This window comes from Hyla sarda, chromosome 4 (assembly GCF_029499605.1).
Source record: "Hyla sarda isolate aHylSar1 chromosome 4, aHylSar1.hap1, whole genome shotgun sequence".
In the NCBI taxonomy this organism is placed as follows: domain Eukaryota; kingdom Metazoa; phylum Chordata; class Amphibia; order Anura; family Hylidae; genus Hyla; species Hyla sarda.
Genome location: NC_079192.1, coordinates 294,979,740 through 295,001,626, shown reverse-complemented (window position 1 = coordinate 295,001,626; position 21,887 = coordinate 294,979,740). Strand labels below are relative to the sequence as shown.

General features: G+C 39.3%; 1 protein-coding gene across 1 annotated transcript in view; it reads right to left on the bottom strand.

Annotated features, from left to right (window-relative positions):
• IGF1 (insulin like growth factor 1) overlaps positions 1 to 21,033 on the bottom strand; it is a 104,408-nt gene extending 83,375 nt beyond the window's left edge. Inside the window, exons 1-2 of the mRNA XM_056569400.1 lie at positions 20,885 to 21,033; positions 14,988 to 15,144 (exon numbers count right to left, since the gene is read on the bottom strand). Of these exons, the coding sequence (XP_056425375.1) occupies positions 14,988 to 15,144; positions 20,885 to 20,947 (220 nt within the window). The 5' untranslated portion in view covers positions 20,948 to 21,033. The remainder of the gene's footprint in view (positions 1 to 14,987; positions 15,145 to 20,884) is intronic.
• Positions 21,034 to 21,887: the final 854 nt, after the last annotated feature.

The following is a 21,887-nucleotide window of genomic DNA, read 5'->3' as shown; positions in this document are numbered from 1 at the left end:
TCCCTTTTTTGTTTTAAGTATGTATATCTTTGCCTACATAAGCAGAGTTATGTTTAAATCTGTCTATAGATATAAGGACAACTACACAGGTGGCGCGTCTCTCCCCATAGTTACAAGTTGGTAAGTATAATGGAAGCAGCAGAAAACTTTCTAATAAAAACAAACAGATGGGGCAGCAACTACCCCTGCAGGTCCAGCATAGAAAAGAGGGGCCACTTTTGGACCTAATCCTTAATCAAAATGCCAGAGAATAACCAAAGAAAAGGTAGCAATTTGAATATATACAGTATACATACAATATATATATATATATATATATATATATATATATATATATATACATAACCAGTCCAAAAGAAACAGCAGCACCCCAGTCTAGATGAATATGTGTCAGGCTTTATTCATCAGATACAGCGACGTTTCAACCATCTCACACGGTCTTTGTCAAGCAAGTAAAGTGTACAAGCGTTCACATTATATAGGGTGTTCACGTGCAAAAATTTAGCATAATTAATTTTATTGTCACAATACAATAAAAAATGGCATTACAGTGATCATAAAACATTGGTTACAAAATTGTACATAAAATCCACACTAGGCGATACCAATAATACATCCGTGTTTCACATATTGTAGTACTGTGTATAAAGTGCTAATTAATACATGAAAACATATCAGGGGGAGGAGCTGGGTGAGGTATAGTCACTGCCAACTCAACAAATTACTGTCATGAATAAAAGTATATCGCAAGAGAGACGCCATGGTTACTTCTGGTCTCTGCATTGAAAAGATGCTGGACGCAAAGCCTCGGTCATGTGACCCGTCATGTGATGCGTGGTTAATGCGCAGGTGCATAATGCACCAGGCAGGTGATTGTGGCTAGAACCATGGTATAGAATACTCAGTTATCTCGAGCATGCGCGCTATCTGCGGGCCGCTTTCACAGCGCCATAATGAATAAGGGAAAACTTTCTTATAATGCCAATACTTCTGGTCCACATCCATGCAATTCAATCTCGCGGGCACAACCATCACCCTGATCCCAGGCCCAGTCTAATAATACCATAGCTCCAGTAACTGGTTGCCTAGGCATTCTCAGACATGCTGTGTCAACCAGTTACTGGAGCTATGGTATTATAGGACTGGGCCAGGGATGAGGGAGATTGCTGTGCCCGCGAGATTGGATTGCATGGATGTGGACCTGAAGTATTGGCATTATGAGAGAATTTTCCCTTATTCAATAAGGCGCTGTGGAAGTAGCTCGAACATAGCGCGCGTGCCCGAGATAACTGAGCATTCTATACCATGTTTCTAGCCACAAACACCTGCCTGGTGCATTATGCGCCTGCGCATTAACCACTTATCACATGACAGGTCACATGACCGGGGCTTTGCGTCCGGCGTCTTTCCAATGCAGAGACCTGAAGTAACCATTGCGTCTCTCGTGCGATGTACTTTTATTCATGACAGTAATTTGGTGAGTAGGCAGCTCACCAGCTCCTCCCCCTGATTTGTTTTTATGTATTAATTTGCACTTTATACACTGTACTACAATATGTGAAAGACGGATGTTTTATTGATATTGCCCTTATGGCGTCCTAGTGTGGATTTTATGCACGACTTTGTAACCAATGTTTTATGATCACTGTAATGCCTATTGTTATTGTATTGTAACAATTAATTATGCTAAATTTTTGCACATGTGAACACCCTATATAATGTGAACCCTTGTACACTTTACTTGCTTGACAAAGACCGTGTGAGACGGTTGAAACATCGCTGCATCTGATGAATAAAACCTGACACATATTCATTTCAACCAATGTGCTGCTGTTTCTGTTGGACTGGTTATCTGTGGGAGCCTTTGACCCAGGCTTGGCCAGCTTGCACCTGCATCATCCACTGGGAGTGCGGTCCTCTTGTGGAATAATATATATATATATATATATATATATATATATATATATATTGTGATAAAATGGCAAGGAAAGGGTGCATTTCCTTAGCTCACTCTGGAGAAACCTTCACCTTGGGGTTAAGTAATGAGTCAGCAGAGAGGGGATGTCTTCATAAGGAAGAGACTCAGTGTGAGCTAGGCTCTCTCTAGGAAACAGCAGATTGGCTGTAGGGGGAGACATGGGCCATGTTGAGTAAATACTCAGCAGGAGCTGTGAGTGGTCCAAGTACTGGTTTGAACTGTGAGTAACAGGTTGCAGGAGGCACATGTTTTACTGACTGAGGGTAGCTCATCAGTTAGTAGTCAGGGCATGCTGATACATGTAGTCAGAGACAAGACAGTCTAGAATTTTATTTTTGTTCCTGTGTTGTGTTTGTCTTTGCCTGCATCCTCCACCAAATGTAAGGTTTCCACCTCGGGGATAGCTCTGGGATCGTCCTGGTCACTGCCACAAGACACATTTCATCTTAATTACTCAGCAGACAACACCTCGCCAGCTTTATTTATACAGGTTGCAGGCAAAAACAAACTCAACACAGGAACAAAATAAAATGCTAGACTGTCTGGTCTCTGACTAGATGTATCAGCATGCCCTGACTACTAACTGGTGAGCTACCCTCAGCCAGTAAAACATGTGCCTCCTGCAACCTGCTACTCACAGTTCACGCCAGTACTTGGACCACTCACAGCTCCTGCTCTGTGTTTCCTCAACAGGGCCTGTGTCTCCCCTTACAGCCAGCCTGCGGTTTCCTAGGGAGAGCCTAGCTCACACTGAGTCTCTTCCTTATGAAGACCTCCCCTCTCTGCTGACTCATTACTTAGGCCCCAGGTGAAGGTTTCTCACCACCCACATATAAGAATAAGGGGCCTATGCGATGGGACCTGTGTGTCCATCACACAGCGGTCCCAGCGCTGAAATACAGGGGATATCCGACTGTTACTGACTTTTATAAAAAGCATTTTTTAGCCCGATTAAAGCTGCTAGAAAGCAGCAAAAGTTATGCTTGAACTGTAATTTATGCTTGAACTGAACTGTAATTTATAGCAACTTTTTCCTCCTGGTTCTAGTTTATGGGGGTTAAAATCCATGACAGCGGCACTTTAACTGCAGGTACTACTACAAGAAAGGTTATCAAGCTTAGGGTTATTTAGTTTGGAGAAAAGACATCTTAGGGGAAATTTGATTACAATGTCTATATATGAATGGCTGAATGTAAAGTGAGATTCAATGCATTCAGTGCATGAATTAGTGTTCACTACTGTACACTGTACATTTGCTGGAAAGGTTGTTTTCTTTCATCCAGCCTGGTAAAGGTAAAGTGAGCAGCATTGCATATAGTGAATGCAGTGGAGTAGCTATAGAGGTCGCAAAGGTTGCCATTGTGATTGGGCCCCATGGCACAGGGGGCCCGCAGGGCCTCCCTGCCACGACATTATACTACAGCTGCAGGTCGGGCCCTCAGGCACAGCCCAACCTGCAGTACCCGGCGCTTGCCTCAACACCCTCTCCCCCAGCACTAGCCTCAACACCCCTCCCCCAGTGCTAGCCTCAACACCCCCTCCCTCCAACGCTAGCCTCAAAGCACCCCCCCATCGCTAGCCTGAACCACAATCCATAAGCCGCAGAACGTGACCAAACCCCCCGCCCCGTTCCCCGAGCGCTAACCTCAACACCCCCTCCCTCCAGCGCTACCCTTGAGGCACCCCCCAGCGTTAGCCTGAACCAATGGAAGATGGACAATGGACTGATCTTAATGGCGGGTGCAGGTGAGGAGGCGGCACAGCGGGGGGTTCAGGAAGATTTGGGGTCCGGAGGAGCGGGGGTGGGGGGAGGGGTTCATGAGATTTGGGGTCTGGGGGGGGGTGGTATATGAGATTTGGGGTTCAGAGGAGGAGAGGGGTATTGCTCTGTGGCTGGCCTTATGGGATTTTGGGTCTGGAGGAGTGGGGGTGATATGAGATTTGGGGTTCAGAAGAGCGGGAATGGGGGGGGGAGATTTGAGGTCTGGAGGCGGTGTGTGTATGAATGATGTGTGTGTGTATGTACTGTATGTTTCATATGTGAATGATGTGTGTGTATGAATGATAGATGTTGTGTAAGCAAGATGTATGTATGTATGTATGATGTGTGTAAGCTAGAAGGATGTATGTATGATGTGTGGACATGTATTATGATCGGGGATCTGGAGGCGGCGGGTGTATGTATGATATGTGGACATGTATGATGAATGTGTATGTATGATGTGTGTGTATGTATGTATTATGCATGTGTTGGGGGGGGGGTCCGGTGGTGACCTGTGTATGAATGATGCGTTGGACCCCCACCAGAAAAATGGGCTGCTTATTCTTCAATGCCTGTTTTGTCTGTCTGGCCCTGCCTGTTAGTCACTTATATAGTTGTGTAGTCTCTTGACTGTGTCCCATCAGTGCTGTGTTCACTGATATCTTTGTGCGGCTGAGTAATGGGTCATCCGGGATTGGGGAAGTAGGTCATCAGGTGGTAGGGGGGCCCAGGGCAATTTTTCGCATTGGGGCCCTGTGGTTTCTAGCTACGCCCCTGAGTGAATGCAGCAAGGCTTATTACAAAGTTTATTGCAATGTTATTGCAGAGTTATTGACTGGACTCAAACATTTGACTGAGAATATTTCAACATATTCATACATCTGCTTGAAGCCTTGGCACATCTAAGTGAATATATTAAATTACATAATTCTCTTAAAATAATTTGATTATTAAGATGTATTATTTGGCGCATGTTGATGTTTTTTTTCTTCTAAACTACCCTAGGTGGCAGTCTTGTTCTTGCTAAAGGGAATGTGTCATCAGAAAATGACCTCTTGCTTAACCGGTTAACGACCATGGACGTCTATATGTTTGCCTTCATCCCGTACCTGGTGGTCCCCCTGCAGCACGATCGCAGGGGGGGGGGGGGGGATCCACTGCTCTGAGGTAGCCTGGGGGCTTACCTCTCCTACCATGCCAGCTCCTACGCTGAGAATGATAAAGCCTGGCAGGACCAGACTTTTTCAATCGGGCGCAGAGCACACAGATCAATGTGATTTTATGGAACCAGATTGATCTATATGAAGAATCAAATGATTCATCCTAAAAGTTCCCTAAGGGGACTAAAAGTGTAAAAAAAAAAGTTTTTAAAAAGTTTAAAAACACACACACACTTCCTTATTGAAAGTTTAAATCCCCCCCCTTTTCCGAAATTCCATATAAAAAATATATAAACATAATAAAAATGAACATATGTAGTATCGCCACGTGCGTAAATGTCCGAACTATAAAAATGTATCATTAATTAAACTTAACGGTCAATGGCGTACGCGGAAAAAAAATTCCAAAGAATAAAAAAGAATAAAATGCGATCAAAAAGTCTGATCAAAACAAAAATGATACAGATAAAAACTTCAGATCACGGCGCAAAATAGGAGCCTCATATAGACCCATATGCGAAAAAATTAAAACGTTAAAGGGGTCAGAATAAGACAATTTTAAATGGATTAATTTTCCTGCATGTAGTTATGATTTTTTCCAGAAGTACGACAAAATGAAACCTATGTAAGTAGGATATAATTTTAATCGTATGGACCTACAGAATAAAGATCAAATTTAATTTTTACCGAAAAAAATTTACTGCGTAGAAACGAAAGCCCCCAAAATTTACAAAATGGCGTTTTTTCTTCAATTTTGTCGTACAATGATTTTTATTTCCATTTCACCATAGATTTTTGGGTAAAATGACTGATGTCATTACAAAGTAGAATTGGTTGCGCAAAAAATAAGTCATCATATGGATTTTTTAGGTGCAGAATTGAAAGGGTGATGATTTTTAAAAGGTAAGGAGGAAAAAACAAAAGTGCAAAAAAGCTTGGTCCTTACATGACAGTGTGCTCAGCCTATAACCGGCCGAGGTGGGACATTGCTGCGGCCGGTGATACACTGACGGCTATGTGACGTTCCAGCCCCCAGGAAGCAGCATGAGGATCATGAGGCCATTACCGTAGCAACGGGGGAACGCAGGAAGATGAGTCAAAGTTTATTTTGTTTATTTTTGCAGTCTGGGCACAGGAATATGTAAAATTCATCAGTGCAGATGTTCTTTAACCCTTGCAGGGACATTGCTTTGGGGGGGGGGGAGAGGGGAGGGAAGGAAGCAGAGCAGCGCCTGCGGGTCACATATGATTAGTTCCCTAATGTGGGGACAGAGCGCTGAGGATGACAATTCATTGGGGGGGGGGGGGGAGGGGGGGGAGAGAAGAAGAGCAATGGGTATTTCCGCATGACAATGATCCCAAACACACCGCCAGGGCAACGAATGAGTGGTTTTATAAGAAGCTTTTCAAGGTTCTGGAGTGGTCTAGCCAGTCTCCAGATCTCAAAACCATAGAAAACCTTTGGAGGGAGTTGAAAGTCTGTGTTGCCAAGCGACAGCCCCAAAACATCACTGCTCTAGAGGAGACCTGCATGGAGGAATGGGCAAAAATACCAGCAACAGTGTGTGAAAACCTTGGGAAGATTTACAGAAAACGTTTGACCTCTGTCATTGCCAACAAAATGTATATAACAAAGTACTGAGATTAACTTTTATTATTGACCAAATACTTATTTTTCACCATAATTTGCAAATAAATTCTTTAAAAATCAGACACTGTGATTTAAGGGAGTTTTTTCTTCTCATTATGTCTCTCGTAGTTGAGGTATACCTATGATGAAAATTACAGGCCTTTTAAAGGGGTATTCCAGGCAAAAACTTTTTTTTGTATATATATCAACTGCCTTCGGAAAGTTAAACAGATTTGTAAATTACTTCTATTAAAAAATCTTAATCCTTCCAATAGTTATTAGCTTCTGAAGTTTTCTGTCTAACTGCTCAATGATGATATCACGTCCCAGGAGCTGTGCATGATGGGAGAATATCCCCATAGGAGCTGGACAGCTCCCGGGACGTGAGTCATCAGAAAGCAGTTAGACAGAAAACAGCAACTCAACTTCAGAAGCTAATAACTATTGGAAGGATTAAGATTTTTTAATAGAAGTAATTTACAAATCTGTTTAACTTTCCGGAGCCAGTTGATATATAAAAAAAAGTTTTGGCCTAGAATACCCCTTTAAGTGGGAGAGCTTGCACAATTGGTGGCTGACTAAATACTTTTTTGCCCCACATGGGCGTACACGTAAAAAAATTGTGCATTTTTGGTCACTTAATATACCATAATTAAATTTATAAAAAAAAGTGATCAAAAAGTCCCATAAAAATAAAATGGTACAAATAAAAACTACAGACCACGGCGCAAAAAAAAAAAATAAAAAAAAAATTAGCCCTCATATAGCCCTGTATGCGGAAAAATAAAAAAGTTATAGGGGTCAGAAGATAACTAATTTTGGTGCAAGTAGTAAAATAAAATAAAACCTACAAAAAATGGGTATCCTTTACCTGTATGGACCTACAGAATAAAGATAAGGTGTCATTTTTACCGAAAATTGCACTGTGTAGAAACGGAAGCCCTCAAAAGTTAAAAAATTGTGTTTTTTTTTCAATTTCACCCAACAAATATAAATTTTTTCATTTGTGGTAAATGACTGATGGTTTTACAAAGTACAATTGGTGACACATGAAACAAGCCCTTATATGGGTCTGTAGGTGCAAAATTGAAAGCGTTATTATTTTTAGAAGGGGAAGAGGAAAAACAAAAGTGCAAAATCTAAAATTGGCCTGGTCCTTAACGGGGTACTCTGCTGAAAACATCTTATTGCCTATCCGAAGGATAGGGGATAAGATGTTAGATCGCAAGAGTCCTGCCACTGGGGACTCCCACGATCTGTGCTGCGGGACCCCTGTCATAAGGTGCATGGAGCCAACTCCACTTCATGCCGGATGACTGGCAATGCCTGACCCACACCCCCTCCATTCACGTCTATGGGAGTGAGAATGACAGCTATGTACTAGCCGTCACACCCCCTTCCATAAACATGAATAGAGGGGGTGGGCGTGACGTCATGAACGCGGAAGCTGCAAGCTTATGTGTTATGGACGCGCAGCTGCTGGCCCGGAGATTGCTGGGGTCTCTTGCAGATAGGATAGGGGATAAGATGTTTAGAGCGGAGTACCCCTTTAAGGTTCAAAATGGGCTTAGTCCTTAACGGGGTACTCCAGTGGAAAACTTTTTTTTTGTAATCAACTGGTGCCAGAAAGTTAAACAGATTTGTAAATTACTTCTATTAAAAAATCATAATCCTTCCAGTACTTATTAGCTGCTGAAAGCTACAGAGGAAATTCTTTTCTTTTTGGAACACAGTGCTCTCTGCTGACATCACGAGCACAGTGCTCTCTGCTGACATCTCTGTCCATTTTAGGAACTGTCCAGAGCCGCATATGTTTGCTATGGGGATTTTCTCCTACTCTGGACAGTTCTAAGAATGGACAGAGATGTCAGCAGAGAACACTGTGGTCATGATGTCAGCAGAGAGCTCTGTGTTCCAAAAAGAAAACCATTCCCTCTGTAGTATTCAGCAGCTAATAAGTACTGGAAGGATTAAGATTTTTTAATAGAAGTAATTTACAAATCTGTTTAACTTTCTGGCATCAGTTGATTTAAAAAAAAAAAAAAAAAAGTTTTCCACCGGCATACCCCTTTAAGGGGTTAAGGAACTTGACACCTCCGTGAACATCATAGTATTTTACATTTCATTTTGCAATAAAGTTTCCACCCATCTGACTATTTCATGTAAAAGTATACATAGACAGGCAAATAAATCTTTATATCTTAGTAACAGGGGGTTGTAACAACAAATAAAAAAACATCGAAATCAGGGCAATGGAGGCTATAAAATGGGGGGGGGGGGACTGACCACAGCTCCTGTTTATATGTAGTGTTAAAATAGAGTGAGCATGATCGCAATGATTCATATGTGCCCCCAAGTAGCAAGGTTTGCCATCAGGATGGAAAGTCTTTATATTTGTGTCCACACTATATGACCTTTGTTCTGCTTCCTTATTGCTTGTTTGCTAGCAAAGGCGTATCCTCGTATCCTGGTCAGGTTTTCAGTAGCAAGGGTGAGGAAGGTAACCTTACCTGAAAACTTTACCTACTCAATATTGGACAATAGTGGCTCACTAGCAGCACTTTTCTAAACCCGATAGGTCCTAGCTGCCTCTCTTCTCCTAGTAACAGACATTATAGAGAATGTCTTCTACATGACCTCATTCTGAATAACTGGAAATCAGACATGTCATCTGCGCTGTCAGATTTTTGAAGTGCTAATGCAGAAAAAATAAATCCATAATCCACAGTTGCAAAAAAATAAAAAATAAAAAAATCTATGTGATGAAAACATTTCTTCCATAAACAGATGTGTAACTAAAATTCCCAGAAAACACTGGTATTGTTCAACACAAGCTGCATGGATACATTTGTTTCCGTTATGAGCATATTTCTTATGTGTATTTTTTTCAAAATTTCTCTCTGAGGGGTTACATGTATACAGCATCAGTATATATACTACGGCTCTCTTTACAGAATTAATGATAGATCGGCTATCTGTCAGTATGATGATGAAGTAGGTGATGAATTCCTTATGACTGGCTTTTTCAGTATGAAATACTGAAAACTTTCTAATGAAAGCTATTGCAAAACCTATTGGTTATACATGCTTTACAACATATCAAAAGTTTCTATATCTGATAGTGCCCATTTAAAGTAGGAGCAAATCCTTATAGCTCTGGACAGTTCCTGACATGGACAGAGGTGTCAGCAGAGAGCACTGTGGTCATACTTGAAATAACTACCCAACTTTCTCTGTAGTATACAGCAGCTGATAAGTACTAGAAGGAAAAAGATTTTTAAATGGAAGGCATTTACAAATCTGTTTAACTTTCTGTTACCAGTTGATTTGAATATATATTTTGTTTTTTTTTAGCTAATTTATTATTATATTTAGGCCTAGGGTTTGGAATAATTTCGGGGTTTGTTTGGGTTGTGTATTCATTTTGGACAGTAGTCAGAGGTCTAAATGAAGTTTGGTTTTAGTCTTGGGTCTAAGGTTTTGGGGTCTAATCTGTAGTCTTAATTTATTTACAGGTCTGGTCTGATGTCTGACTTTTTGTGTATTAAAATAAATAAAAGGGATGCCCGAGGAATTGTGGGGCCAAATATATCTCAGGATACACTCTGCAGTTTTAAGAAGTTATCATGTTGGTCTCGGCTACATTTAAAGGGGACCTGTCTACTCTATCCTGACATGTCTGCTTCAGTAACTTCTTCTATTCCTCATAAAATAACAATGCTGGAGCATCTGATATTCTGTCAGGAAGTATATTCTTAAGTATATTATTAATACCCAACCTACATGGCCTGGCATCCACAGAGATTTTTTGTATTAATTACTGAATTATAGCTCCATGGGGATGGCTTTTGGGGATAGTAAACAAGTACTATAAGGGAGATCTAGTTATTTTTTTGTTATGGGAATGACACTTCTCTAGATATTTGGTGTAGTTACTGTATAATGTTTGGCAATAAGGAATCCAATTTTGGTCTGTTCCATAACTTTCCATTTATACTCAATAACTTTTTCTCCAAATGAATGAGAAGATTGTTCCAGACTTTTTATTTATTTAATTAAAGACACAATTTGTGGTGTTTACCTTGCATATTTTGTCACCCATAAGCAGCAGTAAAAATCAATACAATTTGTTACAATACATGCATTAGCTGGTTGTCAATTTATTCATACAGTTTGAGAAGGAATGACACAGAGACATCTCACTGCAGTTCTAACAAGAGGTGCTCCAACATTGCTATTATGAAGAATACAAGTATTTACTAAAAAAAAAAAGACATAGGGGGAGATTTATCAAAACCAGTGCAGAGGAAAAGTGGCGCATTTTCCTATATCAATATACTTGGCTGAAAGAGCAAGTGTCACCTTTTTCTGATTATATCTAAGTGATATCATTTTAAATTTCAAATGTATTATTCATATTTAAGGCAGCAGCAAGGATGTGACCAAACAAAGCTGTTATTCCCACCACCCTAGATTTCCATACTGTGTAATCCGTTATTGTAGAATATGATAGATAGCACACACCCTTTGCCTCCTTACGTCTGCTCATATCTATATTACCTAGCCCCTTCTCCAAGATGTCTATGAATTCTGTTACAGAGTTGTAAATAAAAATGTATTGGCTATATATATACTGTAATATTCTGCTTTACCTGATAGGGCATACAAAAATTCTGAGACATATAAATGATGCACACAAAGCTTATACCTTAGCACAAGCAATTCAATTAGCTGCTTTTCTGCTAGGTATATGGCATTGGAATTAGACCTGTGTAAATAGATATGATATATATACTTTAGAAACATAGAACAGCTGCTTATCTAAAAAAGGTTCATGGTTCAGCATGGCACTAAATTAGAGCTTAGTGTCCAAAGAGTGTCCATACAAGCTCATTTACAAGTAAACCCCAGCTCAGAGTGACCCCAAACCACAGTGGGTGATGTGAATCTACACAGGATCTCTGATTTTGTTAACATTCACTTAAAGGGGTACTCCGGTGGAAACTTTTTTTTTTTCAAATAAACTGGTGCCAGAAAGTTAAACAGATTTGTTAATTACTTCTATTAAACAATCTTAATCCTTTCTGTACTTTTTAGCAGCTGTTTGCTACAGAGGAAAATATTTTTTTAATTTCTTTTTTTGCGTTGTCCACAGTGCTCTCTGCTGACACCTGATGCCCGTATGAGGGACTGTCCAGAGCAGGAGAAAATCCCCATAGCAAACCTATGCTACTCTAGACAGTTCCTGACACGGACAGAGGTGTCAGCAGAGAGCACTGTGGACAACACAAAAAAGAAATTCAAAAAGTAAAACATTTCCTCTGTTGCTTACAGCTGCTAAAAAGTACTAAAAGGATTAAGATTTTTTAATATAAGTAATTTACAAATCTGTTTAACTTTCTGGCGTCTACGACGTTCCTCTGCTGACCCGTGCAGGAGGACGTCACTGACGTCACACGTCAGTCGCGGCCGCCGCAGGAGAGAAGAACGTGTGCATACTGCGGACACCGTGCACCACCTGAGCCTGCTGGACTCACAGGCCAGGTGAGTGTGTGTAAAGGTGAGGCAGCAGCGCAGGGGGGGGGGGGGGGTTAATTAAATGGCACAGAGGGGAGGGGGGGTTAATGAATTGGCACAGTGGAGAGGAGGGGAGGGGGGGTTAATGAATTGGCACAGTAGGGAGGAGAGGAGGGGGGGTTAATGAATTGGTACAGTGGGGGAGGGGAGTTAATACATTGGCACAGTGGGGGGGAGGGGGTTAATGAATTGGAACAGGGGGGTTAATGAATTGGAACAGGGGGGAGGGTTAAAGAATTGGCACAGAGAGGAGGGGGGGGTAATAAATTGGCACAAGGGGAGGAGGGGAGGGCGGTTCATGAATTGGCACAGGGGGAAGGATGGGGGGGTGTTTAATGAATTGGTACAGGGGGAGGAGGGGAGGGGGTTAATGAAATGGCACAGAGGGGAGAGGGAATTAATGAAATGGCACATGGGATACTTTCATATTTAATTTGCGCATATTTCCTTGCCCATTGCAACCAAAATACTTGAATATTTTATTTGAGGTCTGGTAAAATGAAAGCTCAGCTCTAAGTAGTTGCTAGGGGTAACAAAGATAGTTTTTTTTTATTATCCCCCTCAAATGTTTTTGTTAATACATATTGCTGTTATTTGGTCACTGTGTACCATTTTGATTATCTTCTTCCACTAGGAGTAATTATTTTAATACTTCTTGATAGTGATGCATTGTAACTTGTAACTTTACTGCACATAAAAATTCCATCTACAACGTAATTCATCCAGAAGGGCAACTTATCACTGATAGAAAAGAAGGGATTTTCATTATTTTCTGGGCCTATAGTACAGATAAATGATGTTATTCTAGGGATCCATTATGTGGTCAGAGCCGCTGATTCTTATGAGATCAATTCCAGTCTTAGTCAATCAGCAAGAACACAGTAATTGACATTGCAATTTAAATAATTATTCCACTTCAATAGTTTGCGACCTATCAGTTAACCCAGTGGTCAGAGCTCCAACAATTCTGAAGATTGAACATTTTACACTAGTTTACAGGAGAGCAAGTGGTCTCTACTTATGGCAATGAATTAAACTTAGGACCCTATTACAAAGGGTGATAATGTAGTGTCTCAGAGCAGAACACCCTTGTCTGCTTGCCCTGTCAGGTGGATTTCCCTACATGGTGCTGGCTTCTGCCACTCCAGCTCCATGTCAAAATGTATTATGTCATGGCAAATGCCTTTATTGTATTTCTTGCTGTGAAGGTAGAGGCAAGACCTCTGCTGTTTCACCTGTCTCTTCCTTCATGGGGACAGGCTCAAAACCCAGTTGCTGAACTTGAATTAAGAGTGTCTACACTCTTCACACAGATTACACTGACCAGTTCATCAGTCCAGTCTAAGTCAAAGCTTTGGGGACTATAGAAGAAACTGGTGGGCCCCATAGCTCCCAAGGATAGACTTGTGAAGATCCTCAGGCCGCACCTGCCCATTACAGTCCACCCTGGCGGTAAGCACCAAAATTGGAATTTCTACTGTGAAGCAGCGCAAGGCAGTGTTAGTCAACTCCCAAAGTCAAGTCCAGTCAAGTCAAGTCTCAACAATTTCATAAAAGCAACTGGGGTTTCTTGCTTCAGCCACCATTACAATTGCACATCTGTTGTACTGAACTGTCGGTATTACCTTCCTGCAATTGCTCAAGTAAAGTTCAAGTGGTTATCTTAACCTGGAATTTGAAGTATTCCTTATCCGGCCCTTGGCACTGGCAACCTTTACCTTTGAGTGTGGTGGGTTAACACTCCTGGCAACATAAACATGTAACATGCTGTGAGAACTATCCAGCAATTATTTGAGTGGTTGTGCCTGCACAATAGAATGGGTGCTCCTACACAGTGCAGTTTTTTCTGCAACTTTAGTGCCGAAACTAGGCATTAAACAAAATGAGTTAGATAGTATAACTTCTTCTCTGTTTGTTCTGTTTGAATCCATTCCACACCAGGAATGGATTTATAACAGAGTATTAATAGCATCTGCTCTTTATTGTATCTAATTCATTAGGATCCACACCTGGTTTTGGTTTCAAAGCTGCAGCAAAAACTCCACAGTGTAATAGCACCCTTAAGCCAAGATGTTTAAATAGAGTGATGGATGCTTTCTTAGGTGTGGAATAGATTTCTGTGATCAGTTTTTTACATGAATTAGTTATAATTTATTGTAGTGGGAAAACACCTTTGATTCATTGCTAGTTATGTTTGTATGTGAATGCATCCGTGGGTAAACCCATTGAGCTGAAAGGAGCCTATGTAAGTGGATACTCCTGGAGAAAATGTATACACTGCCCGACAGAGGACATTTTATAATGCGTGAAGGTTGTGTGTTCATAAATCATCTACGACCATCTGTACGAGCACTTAGGTATGGTGTCTTCATCAACTAATTTGTCTTAAATTAAGACTCACCCATGCAGTGTAACACTTGATTGGCAGTGTGCATTGGAAGAGGAATTGGCAGCAACCATGGTATTCTCCACCATAAATATATAGCATGGTGATCCGGAAAGTTAACCGGTTACCTGGTTTAGAAATCCCACCTCTAAATAGGGTATTCTGAGATCACAGATCAGAATGTTCATCTGAATTACTCAACACATCTGTGCACTGTGTACTGAGTCATTTAACCTACAGTGGTGTTGGGAGGAGAGTGTGTGTGTGTGTGTGTGTGTGGGGGGGGGGGGGGTGTATTGCACACTTGTTGCCAAGGTCCCCCCCCCCCCCCCAAACACACATTATGGAATATCCAACAGTAGGATAAGCTAGGGTAGCTTGTGATTAGACAACCCTTCTTACAAAAAATACATTGTTCAATTTTGTGCAGTACATCTGTAATACATAGCTGAGTTTATAATTTAAGTATATATAAGCATCAACAAAAAACTTACTGAAAAAGAAGCCCCTTTCTCCACACACAAACTGAAGAGCATCCACTAACTCAGCGCCACAGAGTGTCTCTTGGCCAGCAGCTGCTGAATGGGTTAAAGTGAGTAGACAAAAACCCAGGTAAAAGAGATGAAGATAGGACATTGTGTGTGCCTTCACCTGTAAAACAAACACAGACATAACATTGCTTAGAGAAGTGCTCTAAAGCCTGAACAGTAGGGTTGCAAGATATTTATATATCTCTTTATACCAATATTAACCCAATATTATTATATGGAATGTGGGATATCATCTGGACCCATATATTTTCCAAGAGTACACTTTACAATACGACTAGGTGTGTCTACCTATACACGTTTCATCAGTGCAAGCACATGATTATATATGGTGTTTCCTCAAAAAGTTTCCGTAAGAAATAAGATGAGGAGCGGGGGTAGCCATGGTGTACATACCATCTTTACAGATTTTACATTCAGAAACATCCGTTGTTTATGCAGAACATTAGGACCACCATGGCCTGCCTGATTTAATTAGGATACAAACCGCCTCATAACCAAAACAGACCAACAATATATTTGTGGAAAATGCATAGGTATTGCTTTTTAAAAAACATTCTTTAATTTAACTCATGGTTTAGACCATTTATTGCTAAAATGACAAGTAAGCCTCCATATAGTTATTGACAGCAACCGCCAAGTAGTCCCAGAAAAACTATATGATAAGGTGAACAAATATAGCCAATAAGGTTTTGCTTTTACCCTTTAACTCTTAATACATGTTATAAAACATGAAATCAAAACCTATTACTATTATTACAGCATTACAACGTTCCTCAAACACAGTTTTTTTTATTTTTTATTTAAATAATTGAACTAAAAAGTGTTGGCTCTATTAGCTTATACCATTGCAAAAGGTACTTCTAGAAGATTCAATACAACATCTCCAAAATATGTATTTTATGTGTATGTCTCTGATGTTTGGAACTTTTAGAAAGATCTGATGTTTTATATTTTTCTGCTGCAATCAGTTTATTCAATACAAGTCCGATTAAAATGTTTGTAAGTTTATAGGGTTGACTTTAAATCCTTGCTAACACTTGTCATTGACGTACATTTTACTGAAGCCTTGAGCTCTTAGGGACATATTGGTTCTTGCTCCATTATATGGCTTCATTGTTGCCAGATCGAAGGCTAACATGATGTAAATAGTTCTCCCCTATAATTGCCCTTGGTGAGTGTTGCGGTGCTATTTGAAGACACCGTCAAAAGAGTGAAATGCTTTGTTTAAAAACTATAGATTAAAAGTAAAATAATAGAACAAAAGAAGGGGAAGACATTAAAGTACCTTTAGTATATGAATCGAAATAACTGAATTGCTACTTTTTTTAAATTATCGATAAGCCTTGCCCACTTTAAGTCTAAGTCTATCTGCCAAAATGAATCATTGAACCTTGAACACAACACTTGCAAATTTACTTTCCAAGTGACTTAACTTAAATAATGATCATAAAGTCTATTTTCTACATTTATCACATCATGCCCTTACCTTTTTATTTTCAGGCCTGTATTGATTTTAAGACATCCCTGTATCACTGTCAATTCTTCTACTTAACTTACAGCCCTGTGCTTAGGGTATAAAAGGGCGAGGGGCGTTACCCAATGATCAACGAAAATTGAGAGGGTAAAATATTACATTCCAATAAAGCCTTTGAGTTAGAAGTTAATTCCACCAGGTTAACTTCAATATAGAGATATATTTTTTAATCTTATTGTTGAAATGAATCATGTTGGCGTACAAGGAACGACTCCATAATAACCCCACCAGTGGGGGAGCTCATTTTGGGGACAAGACTCTCAAAGGCAAACATAATGGTGTTTCTTCAGACTATGCCTCAGTTTTTTCTAAAACCAAATGTAACCAAACAATAAGGCAACCAAACATGTTGAAATAATGGATACTTAATTATTTTCCTCTTTGCCTGCTAAAGTTACCTTTTATTATTATTATATTATTTCATGCAGATGGTTTAAATAATCCCATCACTAAGCAGTATTTACAATTGTGATTACTATATACAGATGCAGAGGCGTTGCTATAGGGGGTGCAGAGGTAGCAGTCGCACTGGGTGGCCCGGGTGCCTAAGGGGGCCCCAAAAGCACATCGGCCCCATAAGAGAACAGTATTATTATTTGCAGATGGGGCCCTGTTGCAGATTCTGCATCAGGGCCCAGAAGCTACAAGTTATGCCTCTGTACAGATATATATATATTCACCGAGACCAGTGCTACACTCGTCAATCTCCTTTTCTGACCAATTTTACCTTAAATGGTATCTATAAACAACACTGTTTAAGTAAGGATCACTAATAAACATAAAACAGAGCCCCCCAGCATGGTTTGCCTAAACACAAGCATTTATAAAGACAAAAACGTAATAATTAAGGGAATATACCATACATGGGCACAGATTTACTATATTTGTAGTTTTTTTTTCCTGTTTGAATTTTTTCTGTGTTTTTCTCAACAGATATGAACCCCTTAAGGAAAAGTCCATTTTGGCCTTGAAGACAAAGACAATTTTCATTTTTGCATTTTCATGATCTGTAGTTTTTATTGGTACCATTTTTGTTTTGATGGGACTTTTTGATCACTTTTTATAAAAAAGTTTCTGATATATAATGTGACAAAAAATAAAAAAAATGTAACATCATTTATGTTTGGTATTTTTTTACGCTAACGTTTTCTATGCGGATTCATAAACATGTTTTTTAATAGTTTGAACAATTATGCATGTGGCAATACCAAATATGATTATTATTTTTATGTATTTTTTGGGTTGGAGGAGGGGGTAAAAATGGGAAATGAAGGGTGAATTTGTGTTTTCATTAGGGGAGAGGTGTTTATATAATTTTAAAAGCATTTTTTACACTGTTTAAAGGGGTACTCTGGTGGAAAGCATTTTTTTTTTAAACCAACTGGTGCCAAAAAGTTTAACAGATTTGTAAACTACTTCAAGTTAATAATCTTAATTTTTCCAGTACTTATCAGCTGCTTATGCTACAGAGGAAGTTCTTTTCTTTTTGAATTTATTTTCTGTCTGGCCACAGTGCTCTCTGCTGACACCTCTGTCCATGTCAGAAACTGTCCAGAGCAGGAGCAAATCCCCATAGCAAACCTCTCCTGCTCTGGACAGTTCCTGACATGGACAGAGGTGTCAGCAGAGAGCACTGTGGTCAGACAGAAAAGAAATTCAAAAAGAAAAGAGCTTCCTCTGTAGTAAACAGCAGCTGATAAGTACTGGAAGGATAACATTTTTTAAACAGAAGTAATTTCCAAATCTGTTTAACTTTCTGGCACCAGCTGCTATAACATTTTTTTTTTCCACTGGAGTACCCCTTTAAGGCCTCATAGGGGACTTTTACGTGCAATCATTAGATTGCATTCACTGTATAATGCTCCATTGATACATTTTGGCTAAGCTGGTTAGGGGACCCTCCACTCCCATTTTGACACCCCATTGGACCTCCACGGTCACGTAGCGGGGGACCGGTGAGCCCCCTGAGCTAACTGGCATTCATGATTAAGTGTTTTAGATGCCATGATCATCATTGATCACAGTTAATGACTGGGAGTGGTGGGATCGTCACTTCCCATCTTTACCGGTGATTGTCCGGCTCCTGATAGTAGCCGACACTCATGCTATGAAGCAAGCGCAGCATCAAGGCTCACTTTAAAGTCATTTAACGCTCCAGGACGCACATTTACATCACTGATAAAAGTGATGCATTGTGCTCCAATCAAGTTTAAGCAAATCATTCACAGGAAACATTTTTGCTATTTTTAAACTACATCATTCTGCTGAATTGTTCTGACCTTAGCATTTTTGTCTAGGTTTCAATAATAAATCTGTAGGGTTTTACTTTATAGGGCTAAAAGTGCAATTTGTAGGGTTGTTTACCAAGTGTCGCAATCTGCTAAAATATATGCCAAATTTACATTGCAGAAGCTGACACTATACTGTGGGGATGGGAAGAGTAATTTGGGCCATAGGGCTTAGTAACCCTGCATATCAAATATTGGGGGGGGGGGGGGGGTGGAAGGTTGGGGGGATTTAACGGAATCTCCCCAATGGCATGTTTTTCAGGAACTGCCCTTTTCCTCTCTTTAGGTGAATTAGTGAATTTTGTTAAATTTTTCCCTGAAATGTATGAATTTGTTTACCCATGCCAGGAAAACTTTGGTGCATCTGCAATGGGCCAAAGTGCGCCAAGGTTTTTAACCTGTTAAAAATGAAAAATCACGGCCTGAAAATAAACCAAAAACTGAGTCAAAAATGTAATAAATGCCTCAGATTGCGGAAAAATGTAAACCACGCCCACATTTTCGGGAAAAAACTAAAATAAATCCAGAATGGTCGGAAAATAGGCAAAATTTGCATAGAAATCTAATGGTAAATCAGAGCCAGTATGTCTACAGTCTAGATTCACATTACATGGCCCATTCTACACTATAGAACATCGATGCTCAATACACCAGAGTTTCTCTAATATAAAAGTTTTTCTAAGTGTCTTCATTCTGAATCTAAAATGTCATAAAGAATTTTCAATACAAGGCATCTGAAAAATTGCCAGTCAAGACATACTGGGCAACAACCAAACTGGCTTCTCGAAATCACATATTCCCTATTTTATTGAAAATAGACAATATGTTCACAACATTTGATAACACAATTCTGAAGACCCATTCATTTTGTGGTTATGGCATATACATTTTAAGCATGAAAATGAGCACATTTACTTAACCAACCATCGAGGACTATCACATTAACATTTTGAACTCAAAGTCAAGCCAAGTTCATTTCATCCCCAATTCCCATGCAGAAACAGAACAATACCGAATTCTAGCAGCCAACAGAGAGATTATCTGAATCCTTGTTATAATGTGTTTGTCACTTTCTTTCTGCCTAAAACACATAAATTACAAATGGGCAGCAATTGCATGTTTTATGGATTGGGCCTAGAGTGAACACTTGCAGTGGCTGATCCAATATCATGAGCTCATTCCAAGCTATATAAAAAAAAACAATCCTAAGAACTTTTAATGCTGAGAAAGGAAACTTGAAGACTGGCCAGTAACTGCAAGAAAGGTCACTAAAACCTCATTGATCAAATAAGCATGAACACAAAAGATCTCAATGGTATGGAAAAAAAAAACCTGAAAGCATATTCTATAGTATTATAACTCATCAAACACAACTTGACATCCCCTGTTAGCAGTGAGTGAATAAAAAGAAGAAAAAAAAGATATAATAAAATATCTATAGACAGAAATGATGATAAAATCTACAAGCAAAAAAATCTCTAAAATAAAGTACTTTTACTACCTGAATATTCTATAGTCACACTGAAAGCAGGTGTAAGTATATGTTATTAAAGCATGACATCATTAAGTATAATAATAGTATAAAAAGCCTAAATGAGTTAATCAATTTTCATAAATCTATTGTTCATCTGACAGCAAACTGTATGCATAAATAGCAATTGCAGAACACTATACTAGGCATGCAAAGTAATACAATAAATCCAGAAATGCATTGTTTCGCAGATAATCACAAGCTATACACAACAGAATGACTATACTACAAAGCCCCTATATGACATTAAAACAGATTCTATCTATTAGCATCTATGCCTTAGATATTAGTCCATTGATTTACAGCTAGCAGATAGAAAAATAGTCACATGCAGAAAAAAAAAATGCACATTCAGCATTTTGGAAATTGCAGATTCACTGCTCAATGACAGATGGGGAAAATAGTTCAAGCATTCTAAGAAATAAAAGAGACACAGCAAATCTTTAAAGCAGAAATCTAAAAGTAGATGAAATAAGAAATGGGTTACCTTTAAGATATCACAAAAGTGGCACTTTAATAATTGTGATGAGAGAGAGTTGTTTTTTTCCATAGCTTCTTTAAGTACTCAGTCTGCAAATGAGATTGCTAGCTGATAACAAGAAAAAGGAAAAAAAGGAAAAAAAAAAAAAAAAAGAAATCCAGAGAGATATTCAAAGCTATGTCACATTTGAATATAAGGACTTTACTCCATTGCGTAGGATCTGCTCTGATTTTAGCAGTGACAGTCAGATTTAGCAAACAGAAGGATTTACAGAAAATCCTCACATTTATCTACATTTACACACTGTAGACAGGAAACAGCTGGGAGAACAGTTGTGTTTTCTCTCTCTCTCTCCCTCTTCTGGCAAGTTTTTTAAGCAAGGACTTTTTTTGGGCTGCTTGACAAATAACATCATCATACCTTAGTATTGCGGGGCTGGATCACAAAGCATATTTATTTTTACTTAAAGGAATTCACTTTGGTGACATAGTGAAAGAAAGAAAAAATTCACAGGAGGGAGGCTGCTGCCGTGCATGTCTCACATCTTTTTTTTATGAAGCCTGCATGATGTAGGTAGAATTCTGCAAACAATCAGTACAGGCTGTTTGACGTACACAGTGATAAAAGTTTACCAGGAAAAAATGATGACTTCTTTTTATCGCAATATGCAATATGATATGGTAGGCCTTTTATAGAAATGACAGATGTTATTTTTTTCTCTCTCTCTATTTTTATAAACAACCCTAATAGGTTACCATATGAAATCACATAACTTGCCATCGGAAATGTATAATGTATTCCAAGAAATAGTAAATATTTGACAAATGTTGAACTTGAATTGCATATAAAACAACAATAACGGCATCATTTAAATAATAGCAGCTGGTTGTCAATAGGCGATCGCAGGCTATGATGTCATTTATTCCATGTTACTGCTAGGAAAGCTCAAGTCAGCTGTTTTTTTTCTATTTATATAGTACAGCACTTAGCTGTATACAATGTTTAACCT